Below are 17,895 nucleotides of genomic sequence, written 5' to 3' on the forward strand. Positions count from 1 at the left end.
ATAGAAATACTTGAAGGCATCAGCTGTCACAGCAAGTACCCGTCTCTTTTGTAACCCATATGCCCCAAACTTTACAACCTCTAAAAACAAGGCCAAACCAGAGCCTCCTACTGCTGTCATACTCACTGGAGACTTCAGCCGAATGTCTAGTCCTTCAGCCAGCTTTTCAATGATGACAGAATAGCCGGGAGTGAGGAGAGTGTGGTCACCAGCAAATTGGGCAAAGAATTCATTGTGGTCCCAGGAGCGAGCAGACACCTGGGAAACAATGGGAGAGGTTGGGAACAGACGAGGTGTTCCCACCTCTTGAGCCTGCACCTAAGGGACAAGGACAGACCCCAAGGTGGGAAAAAGCCACCTGAAGCCAGAGGGTAGGGCTTCTGTGAACAGGGGGAAACATAATGGAAGGAGGAGACACACAGACCAACCCAGGTGGATTCCACTGCTGGGGAAGGAAACTGCTCAACAACGCACAGGAAAGCTTATTTTAGAACAAAAGGTAGGTATGATTTGGTTGCGAATACCACTCCTTAATAAAAATAAAAGGCACCTTATGTATCAACAACCCTAGAGAAGGAGAATTCTATGAAGTAAAACTGCATTTGATCAACTCCATATAAAAACATGCCAACTACAGGTCTTCAGCATGGGAAGTCTACAGAGGTTGAAATGCAGCATGATTTTGGAAAGCAGTGCTATTCCAATTGCTGTGGAGAATCAAAGGAACAGGGAGAGGTCCAAAAGAGGACAATCGTCAGGGGCTTCTATTCAAAATATAGAATATTTAAGTTCAAAATCATAGTCGGTTAAATAAGTTAGCTAAGTTTAAATGTATCTTAGCAAGATAAACAGACCATAACTGCAAGAATACTCTTTTGGTCGCTCGCTCGTGAGCAGTGTTTTCAGGCCCTGCAGGGTTCCACAGAAGGGCCTCTAGGCGCTCGCTCCCTGAGGTGCAAGAACGCTTAAGGCGCAGGACCCCTCCCCAGTTCAGCTCAACAGCGCGCCTGGATTAGGTTTACACGTTGAGCTTCTTCACAGGCATCTTTGGAAAGGGGTTTCTCTTGTTTTTTTAACCAAAAAATAATAATTTTTTTCAAAACCACCATGGGGTTAATATGCTCTGAAATCGTGGTTTTCGAACTTTTCAGCAGTAGAACCATTGTTTCCTGTTTATCCAAACCAGCCTAAGTTCAGTGTTGAGATTATATAAAATACACACAGATACACAAAAACACAAGCATTTCGAAGCACACTGCATGAAACCCAGTCACACCTGATGGAGGTTGCTGCCGCAGGCATATTCCAGGTTACCCAGGTGGAACTGCAGCACCTGTTCTTCCAGCTCGCTGAAGTGGATGCCGGACTCCCTCACAAAAGCTTTGTAGATCTCCTCTATCTTTTCTGCAGTGGGAACGGGGCAAGCAGAAGGAAACAGCTTTAGCAGTATTCTCTAACTCCTTGTCTTCTGCGTTCAACCTCATTCAACCTGCAAGACCGCAAACTTATGGACTTTCCTAAGCCAACTCAGGGGAAAAAACATCTTGATGTTGGTTTCTCTCAGGAAGTAAAAGCTTATCTTAACTGGAAACAAAGCTATGTAGGTTCGGTGTCTTCAACCATGTTTCATTTCTGTGTGGTTGAGAAGCTCACTCCTCTTTTGCTCAAAACACAGAAAAGCACCCCGTGCACATGTAAAGACAGACACAGAGAGAGAATTCCCATTCCTTTCTGGTCTCACTGCCATCACCTTAAAGTTTTTATAACACTTCACTTCAACGGGGAGATCTGTGATACACTGGCTACTGGGTTTATTCTATCCCTCACAAGAATATTCAATTATGGACTATCGTCACATCAGCCCTCTGCCTCAGTACCTTTAATTACTGGATCTCTGTTGCCTGTGTAATAAATCCCACACCCACAGCCAGACTGTGCCAGCACGTTTTTAGCCTTTCCAAACATGGCAACGCCACCTGCCCACTCCCAGGCTCTGCTGGTAAACGCCAGCCCTACACGGCCTGCGACTACCCCTGCACTGAAGGCCCACTCCACCCACTCCACCCTGCTTCCAGCGCAGCACCACCGGACTCCACACGCCTCAGCAACCACACCTCGCTATCAACCCCAGCACTCAGCTCCCACTCCACTGGAACTTTCAACTACATATACACAGCGCCGGGATGCCATTCCAATTACTGCCTTAGACTCCGTTTGGGAGCTTGGGGGGAACTCACAACGGACACATTATGTGAACCTTAGTCCAGGCCACTTCTTTATAAAATTCTCGGGGAAGACAACCATCCAATGCCTGCACTGCAGACACAAAGCTTCTACAAAGTACTGTGAACCTGCTTCACTAGCAACAGAACTGAGTATCAGCTAACTTTTGTTTTTTTAGACAACTCAAGATTCTCATTAAAAATTCCCATTCTTCCACTAGACTGTAATATGGGGATGTCACAGCACCTCTGGATTTGCACCAGACTGTCGGCCCTAGACCACTGGGCTGATTTTTACCACTTTCAGGGCCTTCTGGTAGAAATCCCACTCCTGCCTCCTGTAGTTTCTATTTTCCTTTAGGTTTCCTTTAGGTTCATCGAGAATCAAAATTGCTGGAACAGTATATAAAATTAAGTATAAACAGACTAAAGAAAGTCTAATGTGATTTCTATGCAAATACTATTTAACAGCTTTAGTACATACGCTTTGTGGAATTCTAGCTCCTTAGTATCTACATTTTGGTTTTTCCAGCTAAGTGGTAACGAAGTGAGATCTCAGACAGCTGAGATACTGCCAGGACAGATCTAACCAACCTCCTGTAGACATGTATGCATTATTATTAAAGCTTTTCAAAAACATTAATACGATGAAACTACTTACACAGTAAGTGCTATTGATACTCCCTTATTTTTAAGTAAGGCCAAGACAAAGCAGTATTATTTTGTTTTTATTTGGTGACACTGGAAGAAGTACAAAGACAATGCTATCCAGTGATTCCCACACATGTGAATTCTGAGAACACCCTGAAAGTCAGCCTCATAACTATCTTCAATTCCAGAAAATCCAACAACTCACTACTTGCTCTGGACACTTCAGAATGTAATTAAATGAACCCCATTGACCCCAGTGACCTTCTGAAAATGTTGTTATGGTCTGTCAACACTAAGGGGATGACAGTGTGGGTCAGTCTCAGATGGCAGGGGGTGGGGAGGGTGGATATAAAACAAGAGACAGATGATCCCTGCTACTGAGTTGTTCATCCCAAAGACAGAGGGAGTATATACCAGGATGAGGAACTAAAAACCCTCACAAAGTAACATATAGTTGAAGCAAATTAGTATCTTGAAAACTGAGTTCAAATCTTCGTACTTCAAGAAACTCTGACATGCTTCCAATAACTACAAGTAAGTAAATACATTCAGATCATAGAATTGTAGGTTAAATGAGTATCAGTTTAAAAAGCACTATAGTAAAATCTCAGCTGGCACCATCATGAAAATGAGTCACGATACACAGCCAAGTTTTCTAAAGGGCTGTGGTTAATATTGTCCATTTAGAACCAAAGCCTAAAGAATCTGAAGTAAAATTATTACATTATAATATAAATTCTTGCATTCTTAAACAAAACATACTGGAAAAATCTTAACCTACTGCTCCAAAAAAGGAAAAGAAAAGAAATCCTGGCATATAGAAACTCTTATCTAGAAAAGAAATTATGTGGTTCCTATTTATTCACATAGGGTTTGTCATATTTCAGTTAAAAGGAAGCTCCCCTGGGAAACAGAAAATTAAACATTCACATAGTTTTCGAAACACCTGCTGCTGTGTAAAGATTTGTGTGAGTGTGCACACACAGGCATCTAAAGGTCGCTGTGGAAGTTCTGCCCCCTCTGCAGAATGGTCTGGAGAACTCATCAGTCCAAAACAAATGCTCTGAAGGACTATTCTTCTTGCATACACCAGCCTCACGGATGAATGATGCTACTGCTGACCAGGCTTAGGTTAGAATGAGACTCGGACGGAACAATCAGAACATCGTTCTCCCCGTACCTCCTAAAGGAACATCTTGGAGCTGAGTCTTATCCTTCCTCCACTCAGAGACAACATCCAAGAGAGCATTAAAATGAAAATCCATGCGCTTGTCAATAGTGGGGTCAGTAATTCTTCCACCTTCCTGAATTAAGTCACATCTTTCTCCAAATTTATGCATGCTGATGCCAAGCTTCAAAATAATAAGAATAAGAAGGTGAAAATTTTCCCTGGAAAAAATATGTACAGGTTCTAAGATGAAATTAAACAGAGCTCTCATGGAGAAAATGGTCTAGTACCTCTCAAAAATGAAGCTAAATATTCTTAATAGAAAATGGCAGCAAAGGAAGGCAGTGAAAAAATAGCATGAAATCTGCAAGGCCTTATTTTACGAGGACGCGAGGGTGACAGCACAGCTTCTGCGCCAGGCACCCTCAGCCGAGGTCTCAGCCAGTATTTGCTAACGCTGCAGGTGCGGTGCTGTGCTGTGCACTGCCTTCCTCCTCCGACTCTCACGTGCACGAGCACACAAACACACACACACACTCACAGAAGTTACACTGAACTCACTGTCAACAAAGATGTCAGGAAACACCTAGGGCCTACCAGGTCTTCAGAGAACCTACGCAGGGCTGCCCAATAAAAGACAGGATGCCCAGTTATCTGACTCTCAGATAAACAGCGACAAACTTTTTTTTAGTGTAAGTATGTACCAAACATTGCATGCAAACTATCCTGTGTAACATCTGGGACATGCTTAAACTAAAAAAAAATTACTTGTTACTTATCTGGGCATCCTGTATTATTATTTACTTAATCTGGCAACCCTAAAACTATGAGCTAATCCAGTGGCCTGCAAATAACACACAAATATAATGAAATAGCTTAGAAAAAGAAAAAAGTTTTTTAAGTCCTCTAGTACCACCTTCTTAGAAAAGAAGAACTATAATTGTCTTTATATACTTTTCAGAGAAGAGGAGGCAAGAAATCATTCTGGAATTGTTAATTATTATTTAGGAGCACATTAATACTACACAGAAGCAAACTAAGAATTTTTTCTTTCCTTTGTCTACAATACACATCTTAAAGACAGGAACCCACTTGTTCACACATGAGCGCCACTGGGTTGTTGATGCAGCCATTGACGATCTGGGCTCCTCTCCCCACGGTGACGCCCGTAAAGGATTTATCATCCCACACTCGGCCTCCGATTCTATCTTTGGCTTCCAGCACAGTCACCTAAAAAGACAGACAATCGGGGAAGCTAAATAAGATAGAATAGTCATATCAAATTGCACTACTGTAAATGTACAATATAGTTAAATAAGCTCCATCGTTGGGTGCTGTTTCTTATTATATTACTAGAGGAACAACTTTGAAAAGAACGCTGAAATGGCTGTTAAACCCTGATTCTAACAAGGAGAAAGTGCATAGTCTGCTGGTGAAATCCTCAAACTGTTCCCTCTCAAATGCTATAATGGTAAAATTTGATGAACTAGCACATGAAATGCACTGGGAAGGCTTCTGCTAAACAGTATTCCATTATTAAAAAGCGCTATTAAAAACTAGGTAAAAGAGGAGGTTTTGCTCTATCCAATATCTATGTATGTAGCACAATTCCTTTAACACTGCACATACGCCCTAACTTCCCCAAGATATGACCCTCACTTAAAAAGAAAGATCCTGTCGCCACATGGGCATCACGACCTAAGCAGATCGGTCCCCCATGCAGGCCATTTGAACTCCTTCACAGTTTTCATTCCAGGGGCACGAGAAGCTGCTCTCACGTGGACGCCCCTGCGACTCAAAGCGCTACTCCACACTTTCTGGGACCGCAGTAACTGAAAATGTGAGTCCTATTCAGTGCAAGGCCAGCCGTTTTGTCTCTGGGTCTTCAAATTGCTCGAGAAAGATCCCTGAGTTACCCATCTCTCAGGTGACTCACTTCCTAATCCTGAGAGGGATGGGTGGTCTCTGTGGGGTCTCCCTCATCTCCTGGCAAAACAAAGGGGAGAGTAATAGAGGTCCTCTGAATATTGTCCTTTCTCAGACCTACATTCCTCATTTTCTCCCACTAGAAAGGCTGTAACTGGTGGTTCTGCCCTGCCCACCCTCCACCTCTGGCTTCAGATGAACACAGAACCATCTGTTTCTGGTTTCCATCTAGTGTGAGAGGAAGGCTCAACATTAGACTCTGGATAGTAACAACCTCCCCTGTAACATAATCTGTGGGTTTCACAAGTACAAAACAAACAAGAAGCCTTGGCTCTAGTATCTAAAACTGAAATAAATAACCAACCAATTAAAACACCTCAAAGCTTAATACCACTAAGAAAATATTTACAAATGCAAACACACTTCCTCTAAGCCCAACTCAGATTCTTCTGCTGTGTCAGCAACATCATGTAACTCAAGACTTAGGTTCTCCGTTCAATCAAGAGAAAACCTCTTGCAGGCACAGCTATCGCAAACTTTTCTTCTTCCCCGAAACTCCTCCAGCAGAGAACATATTGTGAAAAAGAAGTTATTGTTTTCTTTGAGCCAGGCAGAAAACAACAAAGAGACTGATTCAATTTTACCAAATTAATTTTCACATTTGGTTTAAGTGAAAACCAAAGTCCTTGCAAAACAACTTTTTAAAAAGGAGAAATATATCGCTTCTTGGCCTTTTGGCTAAGATCAAGTGTAGTATCTGTTCTTATCCGTTTAAAAAGGAGAAATATGTCAGATTTAGAAAGTCACAGAAATCAAGGGGATGATGAATTTGAATGAGTGTAGCAGAAATTAGAGATACTGAACTGCGCAAACGGTTTTTTGGTAATAGTCTCTATTTTGGCTAATTTTGAACAACTGGAATAAGGCAACATACCAGATAAAAAGAAAGAATATCCCACCTTGGAAAAGCAGGCAACCTCAAATATGTACAGTACTTTAAAAGTCATGTGATTCTGTCCCAACCATGGATTAACTAGTTCAATCTTGCCTCCAAAACCAAAGATTTTTGTTTCTCAAAGTAAGATTCAAAAAGTTCCTTTATTTTGCATAAGAAAATGTAACTGGGCACTTCAGACACTTTTATAAAAGAAAGCAAATTTCTAGGTTGCTATCTGTTGTCTCAAACTACTGCAGAAATAATGGATTTCCTTCAGCGTCCCTCTGTTATGTCGACAACACTCTGTCAGGAATTTCTGCTGACACCAACTTCAAATCTCGTCTGAGTTGCTCTTTGAGTGTCAAACTCTCCAAAGCTGTGGGAATTTCTGTATTCCTCTTTCTTTTATTAAACCAGTTTCAATTTTTGTATCTTTTCTAGGATTGTAAAGATACAAAGATACCATCATGTATTCAGCATTCTTTGCTAAAATCATGAAATGAATTCTAAGTCTTAGAAAATTAGAACCTGAGGAGCAGTTAACCATCTGTTTCTGCCTCCATGACCCAAAAATCTTACCTTAATTCCAAAGTTATGCAGTTGCCTAGCAGCTGCTAATCCTGCTGGACCGGCCCCGACAATGATGACAGATTTCTTAAAAAAAAAAAAAAAAAAAAGCAATGAAAACAATGTGCTAGTTTAGTTGTTCTGGAAGGTACTAAAACCAAGCAGTGTTGGTTCATCTACACTTCTTTGATGTCCGTAGCAGAAAGTTATTTTCCTAAAGTATACTGTAGAACTTTTCTTACATAATCCCTTCCTCTCTTCTACAGTCCAGGGAAACAATGCCTGATAGTATCTTCTCCAGAGAAACACATAGTCTAAAAAGTCTTGCATTATAACTTATTCATGATAATGTGACTTCTGATAGCATTAACAACAATGTACTAGTCTTCATCATGACCGATGGCAGTGCTATTGCTAGAGCTAGTCACCTACACTGTGGTAATCTTTAGGAAGAAGGTGCTGGTCGGGGCCGACGCTGAGAACGCCTGTGTTGATGAGACCTTTTCTCGTCATGAAGTAAAGTATCCTCTCCACTTCTTGAACACATCGAATGCGCACGAGACCCCGGACAATGATGTGAGGAATACATTTATGAGGAGTAAGAGCTTCCTGTGTTTGGAAATAAAACCAAACTGTTAAGGCAAATAAACCAAAAGCAACTCTTGGTTCCTCTAAAAGTTAAACACAGAATTACCATATGACCCAGCAATTCCACTACTAGGTACATACATACCCAAGGAACTGAAAGCAGATGTTCAAACAAAATGTTCAAATAGCCAAAGAAATGTTCATCGATGGCTGAACAGATAAACAAATGTGGTCTATCCATATTTTATTCAGCCGTAAAAAGCAATGAAGTACTGACCCATATGTTTCAACAAGCATGAACCTTGGAAACTTTATCCTAAGTGAAGAAGCTCGTTACAGAAGGCCACATATTGGATGATTCCATTTACATGAAATGTCCAGAATAGGCAAATCTATAGAGACAGAAAGTAGATCTGTGGCTGCTCGGGAAAGGGAGGAATAGGGAGTCATCGCTTAAGAACTGTGGGGTTTCCTCTTGGGGTAATAAAAAATTTTTGGACCTAGACAGTGGTGATGGTTAAACAGCATTGTATATGTACTGAATACCACTGAATTATACATTTTAGAATAAAATGGTAAATTTTATATTGTATTTTATCACAATAAAAAGAAACTCTCAGGGTCATTCAAATCCATCATTTATCGCTAAGCTATAACAAGATCAAAGGGAAGCTTTTGGTGAAGGGACACAGGCAGATACAGCAATTTGTATCTTAACCATACACACTCCCCCTCACTGAGAATGACTGCTATAGGAAGCATGGGGGCAGACTGCATCACAAATATAATCCTGGCTCAATAAACCACACAACACAGCCCATTGTAGAAGCCCAGGCTATTCTGTGTACTAGCAGCAGGAAAACACTGGATTCTTATCACTGATAAGAGGAGAGAAGACCACTGAGGAACCTGGGGTCGGGGGAAAGACAACACCGCCTTTCTCTGCTTGACCCAGCTTTGGCAAGGTCATGGTCCATCTCAAAGATTCCCGAGTAATGGCGGCCTTGGCCTGGGGTGAAGTTAGAACAGGCACTGGAGGTGGGGGTGAGGGCTCCTTACCCTTGGCCTCTTCTTTACTTGACACCAAACCTCAGCCCCACCAGAACCTGAACAAACCCAGGAAGATGACTATACCCTCAAAGCATTCAAAAAACAACACAATATTGACCTTCCTTGCTTCAGAAGATAAAATGTGTTTGTGTTTACAAAATTTAAAAAACCATTTCAAAATCATTTCAAAGTCTTTGATTCTTCTATAGAAAACATTTGTGTTTTACCACTAAAGTATTAAAGAGACACAATACCTACTTTCTTTCTAAAAATTAAAATGGATCCAGACTGACAAGTCAGGGTTTTTTCCATAAATAAGTTAAAGTTCAAAGGCAAATTAAAAAAATGTGAAGAAGAAGAAATCCAAGGCTATTTCTGAAAACTATCCTGAACTATCACACTTTTGTTCGGTTCAGCAAATGTTTAGTGAGCACCTACCTCAGTCCCGCTGGGGAGGAGACAGATAATTCTACCTTGCCCAGCCTACTCACCTGGGGTGTAATTTGTGTAAATGGCACTACCAGCCATCACTTAATCAGGGCACCTCATACTGGAGTCTAATCCAGTGAAATACCAGGATGGAACCAGAAAATCTTTCTTGGTGGCCTTGCAAAATGTTCTGCACTGAGCAGTCACTTGGTAATCGCAGAAGAAATTAACAAATCAGAAAAATACTAGGATCAGGAAAGACTGTTTAAAAAATAAACCTCCTGTATTCCCACCCCCACGTCCACATTTATCTTCACCCCTTTAAAGGCTGGTACTGTATGTACAAGGCCCCTCACGTTTCTTCAGGCCCAACACAGAGCAGACTGTTGGAGGACAACACGGGGGATAAGAATTCTGCCCTCAATGGGTTTAATCAGTCCTTAGTGTTTCACTTTTTTCTCCCGGGTCAACTGGAACTGGTTGAACCCAACTTTGCACCTTACAGTCACTCACTGAAGAGTCAAGAATTCTGATGACACATGGCCCAAAGTGGTGGTTCTCTGGAAGGACAGACATTGCCCCCATTGGGCAATAACTGGAATCACTTTTGGTTGTCACAACTGGGGGTGCCCTGACATCCAGGGGCTAGAGGCCAAGGATGCGGCCAAACACACTACAATGCACAGGACAGCCCCTCACACAAAGACTATCCCCCAAAATGTCAACACTGCTGAGGGGCAGAAAGCCTGGCCGAAAGGTTCCCTCCACAGGTAAAGCAGCTCCTATCTTTCAAGGGAAGTGTCTGTCTGTGAGCTGATAGCTGACATGCCCCCACTTACTTTGCAGTTAGTGTACCACAGGGCCAGGATGAGGTTCCTCAAGGCCAGGTACATGGTGGGGTCTCGAGAATACTCTGGGAACTCATAGAGCTCATCCAGCTCCATCACGTCCGGCCGCACGCACAGGGCTTTGCCGCACTCGTTGGGCTGGTAGAAAGGCTGGAAGTACCGGTTCATGCCTGGAACTGACAGAAGCACAAAGACGCAAACCCTCCAGCTGTCACTTCCAAATTTGGGCAAATTAAAGAGTAAGATCAATCAGCAAGGATAGCCAAGACAAGCTCCAGCCTGTCCCACTATATCTCTGCTTCCTCCATTCACTTAGATAACATACACACATGTGCAAATTAAACAAGTAGTTTCCCATTCTTTCTTCACCAATTTCCATGGTATGGACAATTTTTTTTAAGTTGTAATTGTGGTAAAACAAGACACATACCATAAAATTTACCATTTTAACCTTGTTTAATTAAGTATATAATTCAGTAGCGTTTTAAGTATATTCATATTTTTGTGTAACAGATCTCCAGAAATTTTACAACCCAAGCACTCAAACTCTGTACCGACTGAACACCGACTCCCCATGGAAATATATTTTAAAAGTAACTATTACTGGGATTTGTCTGATTACAGAGTGAACAGGTTCACAGAAGTAAACAGCAGTCACTAACTCCTGCTAATTCTTGCTGGGTGTGGCTCACAGGCTATCAGTGCTGTTTCTTTGAATAGAAATGTCAATATAATAGATACCTGTTTTTACAAAGCCAGAAAATTGCTATTTTCTAACCTGGTTTTTAAAATTTATGACATCAAGAACATTTTTCTATGCCATTAAATAGGACTTCAGTGGACACATACTATTTTATCATTTACTGTATTTTTCAGACTATACGATGCACCGGACCATAAGATGCACCTAGGTTTTAGAGGAGGAAAATATGGGAAAAAACCCTGCTCCACCACCGTCCTCCCACCCCGCCCCACCCCCAGCAAGCCAGGTAAGCTACATTTGGACTATAAGACACACCCCACTTTCCTCCCGAATTTGGGGGGGATAAAGTGAGTCTTATAGTCCGAAAAATACGGCAATCATTCTACTAATGCTGGGCACTTAAACTTCATCCAATTATTCAGTATTATAAGCAATGCCACACAAATTTCTTAGCGCATAAATCTTTGGACTTCCTTTTATAATTTACTTTGTTAATTTAGTTAGGATAAATTCATAGGGACAACAGGTATTAACTTTAAGATTTTGATTCACACTGCCAAACTATCTTACATAAATGTACAAACCCACTAATTTGAGTGTCTTAAACTAACACTGGGACTTTTCACCTCTGCTTTGATTTCTACCACAGCTCGATTTTTAGAGGGCCCGTGTTATGAGTTATAAACCTTAAGATAGGGCCACTACCAAAAATAAAGTGTGTATTTGAAAAATAACATTTAAAAAGTGAAGTTTGTTATTGTTCAGACAGAAGATCTAGTACACAAAGAATTCTGGTGTGGAATTTTAAAGATAAGATCAACATCATGCCCGCCTTGCCCTAAAGTTTTAAATTTTTTCAAGAGTGGATAATTTTGCTGAGATTCTCAATGACATAATTAGAAGAGAAAGACTCAGAGAAAATAAAAGGGCTGCTCATATAGTCACACACTCTTCCGGTATGTTAAGAGGTTGCATTATTGTCAACTTATCCAGCTTTCAAATAAATACCCATTAAACTCTGTAGACACAGTTCCTGGACAAATGTTACAGGCTTTCCATTTGCTGAGGGAAACATTAACTGCACAATATACACAAATGGTATGACATCCACAGTATCACCAAATTCGTGATATAATGAGGTGCTTTATACCATATGGTGCACACATTAAAAAAGTCTTTTCCATTCTCCTCACCCACACATTTCCAGGGACTGAGGGGGAGGGGAAAGCGGGGAGTGCTAGGACCAGCTCTCACCCAGCACAGAGGGGACTGCCTTGGGGTGCTCCAGCTTCCCCGGGCTGGCTTCGCTGGCTGCGCGGTTTGTGCTGGTGCAGGAGGGGCTCATGCCAACGCAGTCGGGGTAGTAGGCAGAGAGCAGGGGTGCTGCCACGCTGTCTTTCAGCAAAGGAGGTAGAATGAGCATGGAGTACCACCAATGGTTGGAAACTTCCGACACTCTCTGAAATGGGCAGAGCAAGACTGAGAGGGACAATGGCAGACAAGAAATGTACATGCAGATTTAGCCAAGCTCAGATGATTCTTTTCTTGGTATTTATCCTTAACCCTTCCACTCTCTCTGCCTTCTCCCACTCAACAATCCTGTATACCAGAGTTGCTGGCAATACCTAGAGAGCAAGTTTCCAAGGCAGAGTTATTTCAAATACACAGCAACAGCTTCCTCCTCTCTCCCGCCCCCTCCTTAGCAAGCCTACCAACTCCAGGTCAACCTTAAAGCAGCATCCACTGGCTACATTGCAAGCCTAGGTTTAAGTGTGACATGACGTTTTTCTTTCTTTTCAGTATTTATCATCCATCTCCTAACCTTCCTTTTTACTTGGAATCTAAAGATAATTGAATGTGCAAAACGGGGTAGAAAAAAAATTCTCCTAAGCAGTAGGCAAGCATTACTGCTTTTTGCCCGAGGCTATTGAAAAATGTTCAGAGGGAAAAGTGCACTACAACCATCAAAATAGATGCAAAAAGAACTGAAGAAAAGCTCTTTTCAGTCTTAAAATATGTGATATTCCAGAGTAGATTTAACATATGGAATCACTGAATCAAAGCATCCCCATGATGCTAACTCGTGCAATAAAAAACTAAAATTTGGTCAGCTTCTAAAGCAACACTCCACAAATCCTATGTTAGAAAGCCTTTTCTAAAAGTGATCTTGAATGTATGCTCTGAGATTTCTAAGAATCTGATGCAGAAGAACCTTGAGCTCAGGGCCCCTCTGGTGTTTGTTCTCTAGGCTCCCAGTAAATGCCACCTGCCATCAAGCAGGGGCCCGCATGCGGGCCAGGATGGCTATGAATGCAGCCCAACACAAAACATTTACTTAAAACGTTATGAAATTTTTTTTTGTGATTACATGTTACAACATATTTACCATGTGGCTCAGAGACACCAAAAGGTTGGACACACCTGGATCTAGTTTGGAGATATTCTGTTTGCCCTTCAAATTTCAGAGTCCAATTCCGAGACAAACAATTTTCAGTTTAATACAAGAACCAAAGCTCCCTATAAATCATTCCCAGCTGCTTTCCACATTCATTATGTGCCTTGCCCCTGAGGCACTTCAGTGTGCAATTTGTTCTCAAGGCTTGTTTTAGGTTTGGCTACCCTTGACAGCTTGTGCTGTACCAAAAAGAAGGGAAGCTTCAGTCCCTTCCACGACACACCAGGACTAGTCCTAACCCCCCCCTGAGCTCAGGTCCAAGCAGAGAGCAAACTGAGTGTTCAGACCCTGACACTCCAAATAGACCATAGAGAGGGCAGAATGTAGGTGCCTTAAAAAACATGAACCCAAACTCTTCCATTCTCTTCTGCTTCCTGGGTCTGCAGCTGTGTTGGTTAACTGAATCAGGACCCAGGAAAGAGCCCCTGCCTTCCTACTGCCTCCCACTAGTCTTTCCTTCCTGTAGAAGTCCGCTTGAGGGTGCTCCAACCAGCCTCTGCTCTGGACCACGAGAAACTTAAACAGTGACTAATAAACCAGCATTTGATCTTGCTATTCCAAGTTTGTTCTCTCAACATGCTCGCCGTTCCTGAATACCTGGCTATAATTTTGCCCTTTTGCCATCAAAAATTCCACTCTCACCTTGCATACACATACCAAGAAAGAAACTGTACTTGATGTAGTCAGTCTATCGGTTTAACAAACACCCACTATACTTGGTTAAATAGTATCCCCCGGAACCTCAGAAGGCGACCTTTTCTGGAAATCTTGTCATACTGGAGTAGAGTGAGCCCTAAATTCAATAGACCATTATCCTTGTAAGAGGAGGAAAGACAGAGAGACAGGGGTGACACATAGGGAGAGGGTCATGTGATGACAGAGGCAGAGACTGGGGTGATGCGTCTATAAGCCAAGGAATGCCAAGAATTGCAACAGCCCTGACTGGTGTGGCTCCGTGGGTTGGGTATTGTCCTGCAAACTGAACATCGCTGGTTTGATTCCTGGTCAGGGCCCATGTCCGGGTTGTGAGCCAGGTTCCTGGTTGGGGGTGGGCAAGAGGCAGCCAATTGATGTTTCTCTTGCACGTCAATGTTTCTCTCCCTCTCTTTCTCTCTCTCTCCCTCGTTTCCCCTATCTCTAAAAATAAATAAAATATTTTAAAAAAATTATTTGGAATAAAAACCCAAAATAATTGCTGGTAATACCAGAAGCTGGAAGAAGAAGGACGGACCCTCCCCTAGAGCCTTCAGTGGGAGGACGTCCCTGCTAACTCCTTGATTTCGGACATAGAGCCTCTGGAATGATGAGACAATAAACTTCTGTTGCTTGGAGCCACCCAGTGCGTGGTGATTTGGCAGCCCTAGGAAACTAACAATCACTCAAAATTTAGAAATTGCTTTAAAAGTGACCCTAGAATCCATAGGAACAGAAAAAGGGTGGGCAGGTGATACGACTATAAACCTGCTCCTGACCCTTCCTTAACGAAATGCAAAAATAACTAACTGGCAGATGAACATTCAGGGACTCCTCCAAACTTTTAAAACTTCATATATCCCCAAGAATATGGCCTCTGTCCTAAGTTCAAATTCTCCTGCCTGCAAAATGGTCTAAATGTTAGCGGACATATTCATAAGGTTCTGTAATTGTATTCAAGTTATTTTTTCCTTATTTTCTATAATCTCATCCTGTCTACCCTAATCCAGGTATTATGTGGGCTACTAGTTTACCATGAAATGTTTTAGAGTACAACTAATGATTAAAAAGTATACATGTGTGTCTCACACACCTCTTTTATATAACAGAGTGCTTTTAACATAGATTTGCTAGATGTCAATTCTCTCCTTGCCTAAAAGTCAACCCCAGTCCCTGAGTTTCAGACAACTGGAAAAACTGCAGTTTAACAACCTTGAATTACTGAAATGCAAAATAACTCAGAATCTCAGAATTTTAGAAACTCGAGTTTTAAAAAGTCATTTTCTGAAACAGCCATTGGATGTGGTTCTAGACCCCTGGACTTTGCCGGCTCCGGCAGCAAAGGTCTGTAAGATAATGAAACATGCCGAAGCTTTGCCAGCTGGAGACACTGCTGTTCCTTCCATGGTAGGGACAGGACAAAGAGTGACACTGAGGTCAGAACACACAAGAACACTCTCATAGTTGAATCTGGGCCAAGATCATCAAATTATGCGCCTCCTGTTCTTTTTTTTTTGGAAGGATCCAAGCAGAGACACGGTCATAAAGTCACCCATGAAAAACATTTAACAAGCCTGATCCCTACAGTAAAGCAAGGTAGGAGTTTCTTCCTTTTTATTTCCTTTTAATGTAAAGCAATATAACTTTACTTTTCTTTTTAAAGTTGGGGAGGATCACCTACAATACCACTATTGCTGGCATTTTCATATCCTTATCATGTTAAAGTAAAAAGCCTCTGATCAGCAACCAAAGAGAGAGAAACTCACGAAAACTGTTTGTGTCATTTATGTGTAACACTTAACATTGCAGGTGCAGTGAACTCCAATCTACAACATGCAGAAATACTCACTAGATCTTCTGGGAGGGAACACTGATCTGGGGTCTCAGGCTGCAAAGGGAAACCAAGTATTAATTAGCTTTACTTATAAAATATTATCTTCAGTACCAATTTACCTTCAAGAAGATACCTCTTTTCATTTATTAGGCTGGCAGAGAGAAAAACGTGTGTAAGACATTGTATGAGTGAAGGTGTGGGAAGGACAGGTACTCTCACAAGGGCGTCCAGTGGAAATGTAAAGGGGAAGCAATTCTGGAGAGCAAATAGACAAAACATGAAACTTTTAAATGACTGAAAATTTGGCATTATCTTGTTTAACTGAAGATGTATACACCATATGCCCAGCAAATTCTAACCTTTGTTATATTTTTGAGAAAGGCCCTTGTACATGTCCATCAACAGAAGTAGAAAATGTTCAAAGGAGGATTCTTTGCAATAGGAAAAAGCTAAATACAACCCAGAAGTAAATCGAGCATAGAATGGATAAATACTGCATCACAGTCAAACAGTGGCCACTATACGGCAGTGAGAACAACCAACTACAACCACACGCTACAACATGCATGCACCTTACAGGCATAATGATGCCAGAAAGCAGTTACACCCAAAAGAAAACATGCTGTATGATTCCATTCACATAAAATTCAAAAGCAAGCAATACATCTTTAGTGTTGTAAGTCAGAAAAGTAAGTGAGGGAGCAAGGGATGGAGGCTGCGAGTAAAAGGGGTTGCTGGGGGATTCTGAGGGGCTGGTAGGTGTTGCATTTCTTTACTGGAAGCTAGCTAAATGGGGACTTTGTGAAAATCCACTGGGCTATGCATTTTGATTGTGCATCTTCTGTTTATACATCTCAATAAAAAAGTTACCTAAATAAACTGAAGACTGGTGTACCATATAGCCTGGCAAATCTGGCCCTTGGAATATACTCCAGAGAAACGCTTGCACATGTGCACAGAAGCACTGTGTGCAACAGCCCAAAATCCAAAACAACCATCATGAGCATGAACAGGAAAAGAGATACAGAGTGGTACATTCACACAATGTAACACTATGCAGCAGGGGAAATTAATGGCTCAGAGCTCCAGGCATCAACCTGGACACATGTGAAAAACCTCACCTTGAGTGAGAAGAGCAAGTTGTAGAAGAATATAAGCAATATAACATAATTTATAACCAGTATAAAAATATGCAAAACTTTACATGGTGTTTAGGGTATTGTAAATATGTATTAACTAACAAAAAGCAGAGGAATAATAAATACAAAACTTGGAGTTCTGTTTGTCCTTGCAGGGGTCGGGGAGGAAGGTAAGCACAGGGGCACACAGGGAATGGTAGAGGCATTGGTAGTGCTTTGTTTTTAAATCTGAGTGCTGGATACACAAACGTTTGCTTTAACTCTCTATTCCTTACACACAAATTATAAATCCTCTTTTGTGCCTAAGATTTATTTCATACTAAAACAATGGTATGTTCTCTTTGACATAAAAATTTTATTGCTAGAAACTGATCCCACAAATATACTGAAAAATGGCAAAAAATATAAAGCTATTAATTGCAGCACTGTCCCTAATGGCAATCATTGAAAAGTCACCTAAATGCTCTCAATCAAACTAAATTCATCATAATACGTCCATTCAGTAGACTGTTTATTATACAGTCTTTAAAAGGAGAGATCTTTAAAGGACCTTTAAGATAGAAGAAAGGTCCTTTAAGATAGATTAAATGACAAAAGCAAGCTCCAAAATAGTATGCTAGTACACCACCATTCTTTTTAATGTTGTTACACAAATAAACCCTTCCAGACTTTGTCCTTAACAGAA

The 17,895-nt window shown here is 41.4% G+C and overlaps 1 protein-coding gene and 1 pseudogene across 3 annotated transcripts in view; one reads left to right on the forward strand and one right to left on the reverse strand.

Moving 5' to 3' along the window:
• Positions 1-17,895, reverse strand: part of KDM1B (lysine demethylase 1B) — a 50,469-nt gene that overhangs the window by 13,142 nt on the left and 19,432 nt on the right. For all 3 annotated transcript variants that reach the window (XM_024565383.3, XM_045199474.2, XM_045199473.2), the window contains 9 exons: positions 16,087-16,125; positions 12,344-12,548; positions 10,378-10,562; positions 7,904-8,080; positions 7,484-7,558; positions 5,134-5,271; positions 4,054-4,225; positions 1,277-1,404; positions 127-258 (listed from right to left, as the gene is read on the reverse strand). In XM_024565383.3, coding sequence (XP_024421151.1) covers positions 127-258; positions 1,277-1,404; positions 4,054-4,225; positions 5,134-5,271; positions 7,484-7,558; positions 7,904-8,080; positions 10,378-10,562; positions 12,344-12,548; positions 16,087-16,125 — 1,251 coding nt within the window. The remainder of the gene's footprint in view (positions 1-126; positions 259-1,276; positions 1,405-4,053; positions 4,226-5,133; positions 5,272-7,483; positions 7,559-7,903; positions 8,081-10,377; positions 10,563-12,343; positions 12,549-16,086; positions 16,126-17,895) is intronic.
• LOC112309440 (U2 spliceosomal RNA) lies at positions 6,686-6,783 on the forward strand (annotated as a pseudogene).

The sequence above is a fragment of the Desmodus rotundus genome, chromosome 3 (genome assembly GCF_022682495.2).
Source record: "Desmodus rotundus isolate HL8 chromosome 3, HLdesRot8A.1, whole genome shotgun sequence".
In the NCBI taxonomy this organism is placed as follows: Eukaryota; Metazoa; Chordata; class Mammalia; order Chiroptera; family Phyllostomidae; genus Desmodus; species Desmodus rotundus.